Source organism: Lactuca virosa, chromosome 9 (assembly GCF_052849685.1).
Source record: "Lactuca virosa cultivar CGN04683 chromosome 9, Lactuca_virosa_CGN04683_v6, whole genome shotgun sequence".
Taxonomy (NCBI): domain Eukaryota; kingdom Viridiplantae; phylum Streptophyta; class Magnoliopsida; order Asterales; family Asteraceae; genus Lactuca; species Lactuca virosa.
The window spans coordinates 62,596,217-62,611,124 of record NC_136434.1 but is presented as its reverse complement, the minus strand read 5'-3'; the positions used below and the strand labels follow the sequence as shown (position 1 = coordinate 62,611,124).

The 14,908-nt window shown below is 41.8% G+C and overlaps 4 protein-coding genes across 4 annotated transcripts; all 4 read right to left on the bottom strand.

The window, feature by feature from the left end:
• Positions 1-321: 321 nt before the first annotated feature.
• LOC145138629 (uncharacterized) lies at positions 322-2,252 on the bottom strand. Its single transcript, XM_079072679.1, has one exon. It carries the CDS (start codon positions 2,193-2,195, stop codon positions 501-503), a length of 1,695 nt encoding a protein of 564 aa, XP_078928805.1. The 5' UTR covers positions 2,196-2,252; the 3' UTR covers positions 322-500.
• A 2,197-nt stretch (positions 2,253-4,449) lies between these two features.
• Positions 4,450-6,380, bottom strand: LOC145138599 (uncharacterized). The gene has a single exon (XM_079072655.1). It carries the CDS (start codon positions 6,321-6,323, stop codon positions 4,629-4,631), a length of 1,695 nt encoding a protein of 564 aa, XP_078928781.1. The 5' UTR covers positions 6,324-6,380; the 3' UTR covers positions 4,450-4,628.
• A 2,197-nt stretch (positions 6,381-8,577) lies between these two features.
• On the bottom strand, positions 8,578-10,508 carry LOC145138628 (uncharacterized). The gene has a single exon (XM_079072678.1). The coding sequence runs from the start codon at positions 10,449-10,451 to the stop codon at positions 8,757-8,759; it is 1,695 nt and encodes a 564-aa protein (XP_078928804.1). The 5' UTR covers positions 10,452-10,508; the 3' UTR covers positions 8,578-8,756.
• A 2,197-nt stretch (positions 10,509-12,705) lies between these two features.
• On the bottom strand, positions 12,706-14,636 carry LOC145138630 (uncharacterized). The gene has a single exon (XM_079072680.1). It carries the CDS (start codon positions 14,577-14,579, stop codon positions 12,885-12,887), a length of 1,695 nt encoding a protein of 564 aa, XP_078928806.1. The 5' UTR covers positions 14,580-14,636; the 3' UTR covers positions 12,706-12,884.
• Positions 14,637-14,908: the final 272 nt, after the last annotated feature.

Genomic DNA, 14,908 nt, shown 5'->3' with positions numbered 1-14,908 from the left:
AATGAATAAATATCACAAATTTTATGAGATTTTTTTTAGGTTGTTCTCGACAGTTGCGAATGCTCAACATAAACAACAATATCGGTCGTTCTTGAAACAATCACCGGATCCCATTGTTGAACTACCAACTCAAAAAACCCTAATCTACTCATAAATTACAACTTTTTGTAAACTGACACTTGAATCTTCAACCTACTGGCAACTTTCCTTATTGTACTTGTAATACCATTTCGTTGACTAATGCATGATTCGAGCACTTGGAATATAAATTACAAACGGAAAGCATAAACACGTCAACATGATAAATAAACAAAACCAATATACATAACTAAAGTATTGAATAATATTTTTGAGATGTAAATTATAACACAAAGTAATAAACGTTTGCAACAAATAAATAAGAAAATGAGGTACCCATAAACATTGAAATTCACAAGCAGGGTGTATAAGAATGTTTAAACAACTTAGTTAGTTAATTGAAAATATGCTTGATATCTTTCTTATACATAGTATGGTGGAGAGTTGTAGATGTAAGGAGGAGGTGGTGAAGGTGAAGGTGGCGGCGGGGATTTGTAAATGTACGGAGGAGGAGGCGATGGTGATGGTGGGGGAGGAGATTTGTATACATAAGGCGGGGGAGGCGAGGGTGAAGGTGGTGGCGGCGACTTGTAGATGTAAGGAGGAGGCGGTGATGGCGACGGTGGCGGAGGTGAGTTGTAAACATAAGGTGGGGGAGGTGAGGGTGAAGGTGGCGGTGGCGATTTGTAAATGTATGGAGGAGGAGGCGATGGTGATGGTGGAGGAGGAGATTTGTATACATAAGGTGGGGGAGGTGAGGGTGAAGGTGGTGGTGGGGATTTATAGATGTACGGAGGAGGAGGTGATGGTGATGGTGGAGGAGGAGATTTGTATACATAAGGCGGGGGAGGTGAGGGTGAAGGTGGTGGTGGGGATTTATAGATGTATGGAGGAGGAGGCGATGGTGATGGTGGAGGAGGAGATTTGTATACATAAGGCGGGGGAGGTGAAGGTGAAGGTGGTGGTGGAGACTTGTAGATGTAAGGAGGAGGCGGTGAAGGTGATGGTGGTGGAGGTGACTTGTAAACATAAGGCGGGGGAGGTGAGGGTAAAGGTGGCGGTGGCGACTTGTAAAAGTAAGGTGGAGGCGGTGATGGTGACGGTGGGGGAGGTGACTTGTAAACATAAGGAGGAGGTGGTGAAGGTGAAGGTGGCGGTGGGGATTTGTAAATGTATGGAGGAGGAGGCGATGGTGATGGTGGGGGAGGAGATTTGTATACATAAGGTGGTGGAGGGGAAGGTGAAGGTGGTGGTGGCGACTTGTACATGTATGGAGGAGGAGGTGATGGTGATGGCGGAGGAGGAGATTTGTATACATAAGGTGGGGGAAGTGAGGGTGAAGGTGGTGGTGGCGACTTGTAAATGAATGGTGGAGGCGGTGATGGTGACGGTGGTGGAGGTGACTTGTAAACATAAGGAGGAGGTGGTGAAGGTGAAGGTGGCGGTGGTGATTTGTAAATGTACGGTGGAGGAGGCGATGGTGACGGTGGGGGAGGAGATTTGTATACATAAGGTGGGGGAGGTGAGGGTGAAGGTGGTGGTGGAGACTTGTAGATGTAAGGAGGCGGCGGTGATGGAGATGGTGGTGGAGGTGACTTGGAAACATAAGGAGGAGGCGGTGAAATTGAAGGTGGCGGTGGGGATTTATAGATGTACGGAGGAGGAGGAGCCAATGGTGATGGTGGTGGAGGAGATTTGTAGATATAGGGAGTACGAGGAGATGGTGGTGGTGGTGGTGGTGATTTATAAATATATGGAGGTGGTGGTGACCTAGACGGTGGTGGCGGCGACTTGTAGTAGTATGGATGGGGAGGAGGCGATTTTGTTGGTGGTGGTGGTGACTTGTAGTAGTAGGAAGGTGGTGGTGATTTAGTTGGTGGTGGGGGAGATTTGTAATAATATGGTGGCGGTGGTGATTTTACCGGTGGTGGAGGTGACTTGTAATAATATGGTGGAGGTGATTTGACTGGCGGCGGTGGTGACTTGTAATCATAGCTCAGTGGCGGTGGTGATGCATAAACATAATGATCATCATGATCTGCGAGGACTAGAGTTGCCAACACACATATTGCAAAAGCAAAGAGTAATCGAGGCCAAGCCATGGCCATCTCTATCATCTATTGTGTAGTTGAGATATAAGATAAATGATTTGGATATGTTGTGCAATGTATAGACCCCCTTTTATAGTTTCAATTCCATCAGATTGCATAGTATTAAATTCGGAAAATGAAGTTGGATACTTGGGACTTGGGAGTCACTTACATATTGTTCATGTAGGCCAAGAATTGGTCAAATATTATTTGACATTTTCAACAACAACCTTTATAAACAATCTTATAAAAGTCAAATACATTATTTACATATCATAATGTTAATTGTTTGTCGATGTCAGACAAAATACCGAATTAATCAAAGTTATAAATCATATATGGGTGTGTAACCAGCAAAATAATTGTCAGAAATCATATATCTTATCATAAAACTAGGACAACTAGAATTCAGACATATGACGTAAAAATATTGAATTTAAATAATTTATTCAGCAGGTTCAATGCATGATCAATACTTGAGCAACCGAATATTGTTATGTTAAAAACCCAATTGATTTGTTAAAAACCCAAGTGTGCAGATTTAAGAGAACTTTGCATCTTTGCGTTTGCAATCACATATTTTATTGGGATAATCACAAAAGGAACCTGGAATGGGGGGCTTAAAGTTTCTAACCCACATTTTTAACATTTTCCAAAATGACCACAACAAAATTCTTTATTACTCGATTGTGAGTGTCCATTTTTCTATTCTTTTTTCTCTAAGCTGTCGGTACTGAGACGTTATCTTTATAAAATATATTTCCTTAATCCTCTCCTCTAAATCTTATATCTCTCCTCTCATCTGAACCTAGCCGCAGACCACATTATTCTCTTCTTCCGATCACATTCTCTCTCGGCTTCTTCCGCATGGCTTCTCCTAGCAATACGGAAAAGCACTATCTGATTACAAACATCAAACTTTACATCATGCTAATTCGGGATCCTGAGCGTTTTAACTAGGACACTTGGAGGGAGGTATTTGAATCTCGCTGCACTGGCTATGGAGCCATCTCCCTTTCTCTACTTCAGGTGATCCTAAAAATTAAAGAATGCAACTGCTCGACAGGTTGGGCAAAACCTAGGGACCTTGTTTCGCGATAACAAAGATGCGAAGGCTATATATTCAACTCCACAACCAGCTTCACAACATCACAAATGGTGGTTGCTCTTTATCCGACTATTACTTCCTCTTGTAAATTGCTTAAACGGGCAGGTCTTCACGAACTGCCTTCGCTATTACCTTCTAAAGTCAGAAACGATGAAGACAGTTACTAGGGAAGCACTTCCAGTTCGACGCATATCTTCCACACATGCTATCTGTAAAATTACACGTAACTCGCTGTGCTTGTTTTTGTACACATTTCAGAATCATGAATGTATTCAAGAAGATAACCTTTCCATTAAAAATAATCATATTGCGACAAGTTTATAAACTATGTCCGGTTTATAAAAGCAAAATATCAAATAATATGGTTTAGGAAGGCAATTCGCATATAAAAATAAACTATCATATTGTGATTCATTCTTATACGTACCCTTAACATATGCGTTACGACCAGATCTATCTTTAATCCGTAAAACCACTTTTACAGTTTCAATTCGTAAAATTGCATAGTATATAATTGGGAAAATTAAGTTGATAATCGGTTGTCATCCGCATATAGTTCATTTATGCCAATGAAGGATCAATGTTATTGACATGTTGAATCCTGTGTTTATGACCGGGAAATAAGTTAATCTGGTGGTGTTTATTTTCAAAACTTATAAATATGACATAAATATTAGAAAATCGTCACGAAAACGGGGTATGAAATAAGAAAAAACTTGGGTTATCGGATGGATTGTGTCAACCTTTCTTTATGGTATTATGGACTGCGAGTTAAGGTGTATACATATTAGAGAAAACCAAAGCCTCGAAACGAAGGAATTTGATGTGTATATATATCCGTATTTACTCCAAAATGAATAAATATCACAAATTTTATGAGATTTTTTTTAGGTTGTTCTCGACAGTTGCGAATGCTCAACATAAACAACAATATCGGTCGTTCTTGAAACAATCACCGGATCCCATTGTTGAACTACCAACTCAAAAAACCCTAATCTACTCATAAATTACAACTTTTTGTAAACTGACACTTGAATCTTCAACCTACTGGCAACTTTCCTTATTGTACTTGTAATACCATTTCGTTGACTAATGCATGATTCGAGCACTTGGAATATAAATTACAAACGGAAAGCATAAACACGTCAACATGATAAATAAACAAAACCAATATACATAACTAAAGTATTGAATAATATTTTTGAGATGTAAATTATAACACAAAGTAATAAACGTTTGCAACAAATAAATAAGAAAATGAGGTACCCATAAACATTGAAATTCACAAGCAGGGTGTATAAGAATGTTTAAACAACTTAGTTAGTTAATTGAAAATATGCTTGATATCTTTCTTATACGTAGTATGGTGGAGAGTTGTAGATGTAAGGAGGAGGTGGTGAAGGTGAAGGTGGCGGCGGGGATTTGTAAATGTACGGAGGAGGAGGCGATGGTGATGGTGGGGGAGGAGATTTGTATACATAAGGCGGGGGAGGCGAGGGTGAAGGTGGTGGCGGCGACTTGTAGATGTAAGGAGGAGGCGGTGATGGCGACGGTGGCGGAGGTGAGTTGTAAACATAAGGTGGGGGAGGTGAGGGTGAAGGTGGCGGTGGCGATTTGTAAATGTATGGAGGAGGAGGCGATGGTGATGGTGGAGGAGGAGATTTGTATACATAAGGTGGGGGAGGTGAGGGTGAAGGTGGTGGTGGGGATTTATAGATGTACGGAGGAGGAGGTGATGGTGATGGTGGAGGAGGAGATTTGTATACATAAGGCGGGGGAGGTGAGGGTGAAGGTGGTGGTGGGGATTTATAGATGTATGGAGGAGGAGGCGATGGTGATGGTGGAGGAGGAGATTTGTATACATAAGGCGGGGGAGGTGAAGGTGAAGGTGGTGGTGGAGACTTGTAGATGTAAGGAGGAGGCGGTGAAGGTGATGGTGGTGGAGGTGACTTGTAAACATAAGGCGGGGGAGGTGAGGGTAAAGGTGGCGGTGGCGACTTGTAAAAGTAAGGTGGAGGCGGTGATGGTGACGGTGGGGGAGGTGACTTGTAAACATAAGGAGGAGGTGGTGAAGGTGAAGGTGGCGGTGGGGATTTGTAAATGTATGGAGGAGGAGGCGATGGTGATGGTGGGGGAGGAGATTTGTATACATAAGGTGGTGGAGGGGAAGGTGAAGGTGGTGGTGGCGACTTGTACATGTATGGAGGAGGAGGTGATGGTGATGGCGGAGGAGGAGATTTGTATACATAAGGTGGGGGAAGTGAGGGTGAAGGTGGTGGTGGCGACTTGTAAATGAATGGTGGAGGCGGTGATGGTGACGGTGGTGGAGGTGACTTGTAAACATAAGGAGGAGGTGGTGAAGGTGAAGGTGGCGGTGGTGATTTGTAAATGTACGGTGGAGGAGGCGATGGTGACGGTGGGGGAGGAGATTTGTATACATAAGGTGGGGGAGGTGAGGGTGAAGGTGGTGGTGGAGACTTGTAGATGTAAGGAGGCGGCGGTGATGGAGATGGTGGTGGAGGTGACTTGGAAACATAAGGAGGAGGCGGTGAAATTGAAGGTGGCGGTGGGGATTTATAGATGTACGGAGGAGGAGGAGCCAATGGTGATGGTGGTGGAGGAGATTTGTAGATATAGGGAGTACGAGGAGATGGTGGTGGTGGTGGTGGTGATTTATAAATATATGGAGGTGGTGGTGACCTAGACGGTGGTGGCGGCGACTTGTAGTAGTATGGATGGGGAGGAGGCGATTTTGTTGGTGGTGGTGGTGACTTGTAGTAGTAGGAAGGTGGTGGTGATTTAGTTGGTGGTGGGGGAGATTTGTAATAATATGGTGGCGGTGGTGATTTTACCGGTGGTGGAGGTGACTTGTAATAATATGGTGGAGGTGATTTGACTGGCGGCGGTGGTGACTTGTAATCATAGCTCAGTGGCGGTGGTGATGCATAAACATAATGATCATCATGATCTGCGAGGACTAGAGTTGCCAACACACATATTGCAAAAGCAAAGAGTAATCGAGGCCAAGCCATGGCCATCTCTATCATCTATTGTGTAGTTGAGATATAAGATAAATGATTTGGATATGTTGTGCAATGTATAGACCCCCTTTTATAGTTTCAATTCCATCAGATTGCATAGTATTAAATTCGGAAAATGAAGTTGGATACTTGGGACTTGGGAGTCACTTACATATTGTTCATGTAGGCCAAGAATTGGTCAAATATTATTTGACATTTTCAACAACAACCTTTATAAACAATCTTATAAAAGTCAAATACATTATTTACATATCATAATGTTAATTGTTTGTCGATGTCAGACAAAATACCGAATTAATCAAAGTTATAAATCATATATGGGTGTGTAACCAGCAAAATAATTGTCAGAAATCATATATCTTATCATAAAACTAGGACAACTAGAATTCAGACATATGACGTAAAAATATTGAATTTAAATAATTTATTCAGCAGGTTCAATGCATGATCAATACTTGAGCAACCGAATATTGTTATGTTAAAAACCCAATTGATTTGTTAAAAACCCAAGTGTGCAGATTTAAGAGAACTTTGCATCTTTGCGTTTGCAATCACATATTTTATTGGGATAATCACAAAAGGAACCTGGAATGGGGGGCTTAAAGTTTCTAACCCACATTTTTAACATTTTCCAAAATGACCACAACAAAATTCTTTATTACTCGATTGTGAGTGTCCATTTTTCTATTCTTTTTTCTCTAAGCTGTCGGTACTGAGACGTTATCTTTATAAAATATATTTCCTTAATCCTCTCCTCTAAATCTTATATCTCTCCTCTCATCTGAACCTAGCCGCAGACCACATTATTCTCTTCTTCCGATCACATTCTCTCTCGGCTTCTTCCGCATGGCTTCTCCTAGCAATACGGAAAAGCACTATCTGATTACAAACATCAAACTTTACATCATGCTAATTCGGGATCCTGAGCGTTTTAACTAGGACACTTGGAGGGAGGTATTTGAATCTCGCTGCACTGGCTATGGAGCCATCTCCCTTTCTCTACTTCAGGTGATCCTAAAAATTAAAGAATGCAACTGCCCGACAGGTTGGGCAAAACCTAGAGACCTTGTTTCGCGATAACAAAGATGCGAAGGCTATATATTCAACTCCACAACCAGCTTCACAACATCACAAATGGTGGTTGCTCTTTATCCGACTATTACTTCCTCTTGTAAATTGCTTAAACGGGCAGGTCTTCACGAACTGCCTTCGCTATTACCTTCTAAAGTCAGAAACGATGAACACAGTTACTAGGGAAGCACTTCCAGTTCGACGCATATCTTCCACACATGCTATCTGTAAAATTACACGTAACTCGCTGTGCTTGTTTTTGTACACATTTCAGAATCATGAATGTATTCAAGAAGATAACCTTTCCATTAAAAATAATCATATTGCGACAAGTTTATAAACTATGTCCGGTTTATAAAAGCAAAATATCAAATAATATGGTTTAGGAAGGCAATTCGCATATAAAAATAAACTATCATATTGTGATTCATTCTTATACGTACCCTTAACATATGCGTTACGACCAGATCTATCTTTAATCCGTAAAACCGCTTTTACAGTTTCAATTCGTAAAATTGCATAGTATATAATTGGGAAAATTAAGTTGATAATCGGTTGTCATCCGCATATAGTTCATTTATGCCAATGAAGGATCAATGTTATTGACATGTTGAATCCTGTGTTTATGACCGGGAAATAAGTTAATCTGGTGGTGTTTATTTTCAAAACTTATAAATATGACATAAATATTAGAAAATCGTCACGAAAACGGGGTATGAAATAAGAAAAAACTTGGGTTATCGGATGGATTGTGTCAGCCTTTCTTTATGGTATTATGGACTGCGAGTTAAGGTGTATACATATTAGAGAAAACCAAAGCCTCGAAACGAAGGAATTTGATGTGTATATATATCCGTATTTACTCCAAAATGAATAAATATCACAAATTTTATGAGATTTTTTTTAGGTTGTTCTCGACAGTTGCGAATGCTCAACATAAACAACAATATCGGTCGTTCTTGAAACAATCACCGGATCCCATTGTTGAACTACCAACTCAAAAAACCCTAATCTACTCATAAATTACAACTTTTTGTAAACTGACACTTGAATCTTCAACCTACTGGCAACTTTCCTTATTGTACTTGTAATACCATTTCGTTGACTAATGCATGATTCGAGCACTTGGAATATAAATTACAAACGGAAAGCATAAACACGTCAACATGATAAATAAACAAAACCAATATACATAACTAAAGTATTGAATAATATTTTTGAGATGTAAATTATAACACAAAGTAATAAACGTTTGCAACAAATAAATAAGAAAATGAGGTACCCATAAACATTGAAATTCACAAGCAGGGTGTATAAGAATGTTTAAACAACTTAGTTAGTTAATTGAAAATATGCTTGATATCTTTCTTATACATAGTATGGTGGAGAGTTGTAGATGTAAGGAGGAGGTGGTGAAGGTGAAGGTGGCGGCGGGGATTTGTAAATGTACGGAGGAGGAGGCGATGGTGATGGTGGGGGAGGAGATTTGTATACATAAGGCGGGGGAGGCGAGGGTGAAGGTGGTGGCGGCGACTTGTAGATGTAAGGAGGAGGCGGTGATGGCGACGGTGGCGGAGGTGAGTTGTAAACATAAGGTGGGGGAGGTGAGGGTGAAGGTGGCGGTGGCGATTTGTAAATGTATGGAGGAGGAGGCGATGGTGATGGTGGAGGAGGAGATTTGTATACATAAGGTGGGGGAGGTGAGGGTGAAGGTGGTGGTGGGGATTTATAGATGTACGGAGGAGGAGGTGATGGTGATGGTGGAGGAGGAGATTTGTATACATAAGGCGGGGGAGGTGAGGGTGAAGGTGGTGGTGGGGATTTATAGATGTATGGAGGAGGAGGCGATGGTGATGGTGGAGGAGGAGATTTGTATACATAAGGCGGGGGAGGTGAAGGTGAAGGTGGTGGTGGAGACTTGTAGATGTAAGGAGGAGGCGGTGAAGGTGATGGTGGTGGAGGTGACTTGTAAACATAAGGCGGGGGAGGTGAGGGTAAAGGTGGCGGTGGCGACTTGTAAAAGTAAGGTGGAGGCGGTGATGGTGACGGTGGGGGAGGTGACTTGTAAACATAAGGAGGAGGTGGTGAAGGTGAAGGTGGCGGTGGGGATTTGTAAATGTATGGAGGAGGAGGCGATGGTGATGGTGGGGGAGGAGATTTGTATACATAAGGTGGTGGAGGGGAAGGTGAAGGTGGTGGTGGCGACTTGTACATGTATGGAGGAGGAGGTGATGGTGATGGCGGAGGAGGAGATTTGTATACATAAGGTGGGGGAAGTGAGGGTGAAGGTGGTGGTGGCGACTTGTAAATGAATGGTGGAGGCGGTGATGGTGACGGTGGTGGAGGTGACTTGTAAACATAAGGAGGAGGTGGTGAAGGTGAAGGTGGCGGTGGTGATTTGTAAATGTACGGTGGAGGAGGCGATGGTGACGGTGGGGGAGGAGATTTGTATACATAAGGTGGGGGAGGTGAGGGTGAAGGTGGTGGTGGAGACTTGTAGATGTAAGGAGGCGGCGGTGATGGAGATGGTGGTGGAGGTGACTTGGAAACATAAGGAGGAGGCGGTGAAATTGAAGGTGGCGGTGGGGATTTATAGATGTACGGAGGAGGAGGAGCCAATGGTGATGGTGGTGGAGGAGATTTGTAGATATAGGGAGTACGAGGAGATGGTGGTGGTGGTGGTGGTGATTTATAAATATATGGAGGTGGTGGTGACCTAGACGGTGGTGGCGGCGACTTGTAGTAGTATGGATGGGGAGGAGGCGATTTTGTTGGTGGTGGTGGTGACTTGTAGTAGTAGGAAGGTGGTGGTGATTTAGTTGGTGGTGGGGGAGATTTGTAATAATATGGTGGCGGTGGTGATTTTACCGGTGGTGGAGGTGACTTGTAATAATATGGTGGAGGTGATTTGACTGGCGGCGGTGGTGACTTGTAATCATAGCTCAGTGGCGGTGGTGATGCATAAACATAATGATCATCATGATCTGCGAGGACTAGAGTTGCCAACACACATATTGCAAAAGCAAAGAGTAATCGAGGCCAAGCCATGGCCATCTCTATCATCTATTGTGTAGTTGAGATATAAGATAAATGATTTGGATATGTTGTGCAATGTATAGACCCCCTTTTATAGTTTCAATTCCATCAGATTGCATAGTATTAAATTCGGAAAATGAAGTTGGATACTTGGGACTTGGGAGTCACTTACATATTGTTCATGTAGGCCAAGAATTGGTCAAATATTATTTGACATTTTCAACAACAACCTTTATAAACAATCTTATAAAAGTCAAATACATTATTTACATATCATAATGTTAATTGTTTGTCGATGTCAGACAAAATACCGAATTAATCAAAGTTATAAATCATATATGGGTGTGTAACCAGCAAAATAATTGTCAGAAATCATATATCTTATCATAAAACTAGGACAACTAGAATTCAGACATATGACGTAAAAATATTGAATTTAAATAATTTATTCAGCAGGTTCAATGCATGATCAATACTTGAGCAACCGAATATTGTTATGTTAAAAACCCAATTGATTTGTTAAAAACCCAAGTGTGCAGATTTAAGAGAACTTTGCATCTTTGCGTTTGCAATCACATATTTTATTGGGATAATCACAAAAGGAACCTGGAATGGGGGGCTTAAAGTTTCTAACCCACATTTTTAACATTTTCCAAAATGACCACAACAAAATTCTTTATTACTCGATTGTGAGTGTCCATTTTTCTATTCTTTTTTCTCTAAGCTGTCGGTACTGAGACGTTATCTTTATAAAATATATTTCCTTAATCCTCTCCTCTAAATCTTATATCTCTCCTCTCATCTGAACCTAGCCGCAGACCACATTATTCTCTTCTTCCGATCACATTCTCTCTCGGCTTCTTCCGCATGGCTTCTCCTAGCAATACGGAAAAGCACTATCTGATTACAAACATCAAACTTTACATCATGCTAATTCGGGATCCTGAGCGTTTTAACTAGGACACTTGGAGGGAGGTATTTGAATCTCGCTGCACTGGCTATGGAGCCATCTCCCTTTCTCTACTTCAGGTGATCCTAAAAATTAAAGAATGCAACTGCCCGACAGGTTGGGCAAAACCTAGAGACCTTGTTTCGCGATAACAAAGATGCGAAGGCTATATATTCAACTCCACAACCAGCTTCACAACATCACAAATGGTGGTTGCTCTTTATCCGACTATTACTTCCTCTTGTAAATTGCTTAAACGGGCAGGTCTTCACGAACTGCCTTCGCTATTACCTTCTAAAGTCAGAAACGATGAACACAGTTACTAGGGAAGCACTTCCAGTTCGACGCATATCTTCCACACATGCTATCTGTAAAATTACACGTAACTCGCTGTGCTTGTTTTTGTACACATTTCAGAATCATGAATGTATTCAAGAAGATAACCTTTCCATTAAAAATAATCATATTGCGACAAGTTTATAAACTATGTCCGGTTTATAAAAGCAAAATATCAAATAATATGGTTTAGGAAGGCAATTCGCATATAAAAATAAACTATCATATTGTGATTCATTCTTATACGTACCCTTAACATATGCGTTACGACCAGATCTATCTTTAATCCGTAAAACCGCTTTTACAGTTTCAATTCGTAAAATTGCATAGTATATAATTGGGAAAATTAAGTTGATAATCGGTTGTCATCCGCATATAGTTCATTTATGCCAATGAAGGATCAATGTTATTGACATGTTGAATCCTGTGTTTATGACCGGGAAATAAGTTAATCTGGTGGTGTTTATTTTCAAAACTTATAAATATGACATAAATATTAGAAAATCGTCACGAAAACGGGGTATGAAATAAGAAAAAACTTGGGTTATCGGATGGATTGTGTCAGCCTTTCTTTATGGTATTATGGACTGCGAGTTAAGGTGTATACATATTAGAGAAAACCAAAGCCTCGAAACGAAGGAATTTGATGTGTATATATATCCGTATTTACTCCAAAATGAATAAATATCACAAATTTTATGAGATTTTTTTTAGGTTGTTCTCGACAGTTGCGAATGCTCAACATAAACAACAATATCGGTCGTTCTTGAAACAATCACCGGATCCCATTGTTGAACTACCAACTCAAAAAACCCTAATCTACTCATAAATTACAACTTTTTGTAAACTGACACTTGAATCTTCAACCTACTGGCAACTTTCCTTATTGTACTTGTAATACCATTTCGTTGACTAATGCATGATTCGAGCACTTGGAATATAAATTACAAACGGAAAGCATAAACACGTCAACATGATAAATAAACAAAACCAATATACATAACTAAAGTATTGAATAATATTTTTGAGATGTAAATTATAACACAAAGTAATAAACGTTTGCAACAAATAAATAAGAAAATGAGGTACCCATAAACATTGAAATTCACAAGCAGGGTGTATAAGAATGTTTAAACAACTTAGTTAGTTAATTGAAAATATGCTTGATATCTTTCTTATACATAGTATGGTGGAGAGTTGTAGATGTAAGGAGGAGGTGGTGAAGGTGAAGGTGGCGGCGGGGATTTGTAAATGTACGGAGGAGGAGGCGATGGTGATGGTGGGGGAGGAGATTTGTATACATAAGGCGGGGGAGGCGAGGGTGAAGGTGGTGGCGGCGACTTGTAGATGTAAGGAGGAGGCGGTGATGGCGACGGTGGCGGAGGTGAGTTGTAAACATAAGGTGGGGGAGGTGAGGGTGAAGGTGGCGGTGGCGATTTGTAAATGTATGGAGGAGGAGGCGATGGTGATGGTGGAGGAGGAGATTTGTATACATAAGGTGGGGGAGGTGAGGGTGAAGGTGGTGGTGGGGATTTATAGATGTACGGAGGAGGAGGTGATGGTGATGGTGGAGGAGGAGATTTGTATACATAAGGCGGGGGAGGTGAGGGTGAAGGTGGTGGTGGGGATTTATAGATGTATGGAGGAGGAGGCGATGGTGATGGTGGAGGAGGAGATTTGTATACATAAGGCGGGGGAGGTGAAGGTGAAGGTGGTGGTGGAGACTTGTAGATGTAAGGAGGAGGCGGTGAAGGTGATGGTGGTGGAGGTGACTTGTAAACATAAGGCGGGGGAGGTGAGGGTAAAGGTGGCGGTGGCGACTTGTAAAAGTAAGGTGGAGGCGGTGATGGTGACGGTGGGGGAGGTGACTTGTAAACATAAGGAGGAGGTGGTGAAGGTGAAGGTGGCGGTGGGGATTTGTAAATGTATGGAGGAGGAGGCGATGGTGATGGTGGGGGAGGAGATTTGTATACATAAGGTGGTGGAGGGGAAGGTGAAGGTGGTGGTGGCGACTTGTACATGTATGGAGGAGGAGGTGATGGTGATGGCGGAGGAGGAGATTTGTATACATAAGGTGGGGGAAGTGAGGGTGAAGGTGGTGGTGGCGACTTGTAAATGAATGGTGGAGGCGGTGATGGTGACGGTGGTGGAGGTGACTTGTAAACATAAGGAGGAGGTGGTGAAGGTGAAGGTGGCGGTGGTGATTTGTAAATGTACGGTGGAGGAGGCGATGGTGACGGTGGGGGAGGAGATTTGTATACATAAGGTGGGGGAGGTGAGGGTGAAGGTGGTGGTGGAGACTTGTAGATGTAAGGAGGCGGCGGTGATGGAGATGGTGGTGGAGGTGACTTGGAAACATAAGGAGGAGGCGGTGAAATTGAAGGTGGCGGTGGGGATTTATAGATGTACGGAGGAGGAGGAGCCAATGGTGATGGTGGTGGAGGAGATTTGTAGATATAGGGAGTACGAGGAGATGGTGGTGGTGGTGGTGGTGATTTATAAATATATGGAGGTGGTGGTGACCTAGACGGTGGTGGCGGCGACTTGTAGTAGTATGGATGGGGAGGAGGCGATTTTGTTGGTGGTGGTGGTGACTTGTAGTAGTAGGAAGGTGGTGGTGATTTAGTTGGTGGTGGGGGAGATTTGTAATAATATGGTGGCGGTGGTGATTTTACCGGTGGTGGAGGTGACTTGTAATAATATGGTGGAGGTGATTTGACTGGCGGCGGTGGTGACTTGTAATCATAGCTCAGTGGCGGTGGTGATGCATAAACATAATGATCATCATGATCTGCGAGGACTAGAGTTGCCAACACACATATTGCAAAAGCAAAGAGTAATCGAGGCCAAGCCATGGCCATCTCTATCATCTATTGTGTAGTTGAGATATAAGATAAATGATTTGGATATGTTGTGCAATGTATAGACCCCCTTTTATAGTTTCAATTCCATCAGATTGCATAGTATTAAATTCGGAAAATGAAGTTGGATACTTGGGACTTGGGAGTCACTTACATATTGTTCATGTAGGCCAAGAATTGGTCAAATATTATTTGACATTTTCAACAACAACCTTTATAAACAATCTTATAAAAGTCAAATACATTATTTACATATCATAATGTTAATTGTTTGTCGATGTCAGACAAAATACCGAATTAATCAAAGTTATAAATCATATATGGGTGTGTAACCAGCA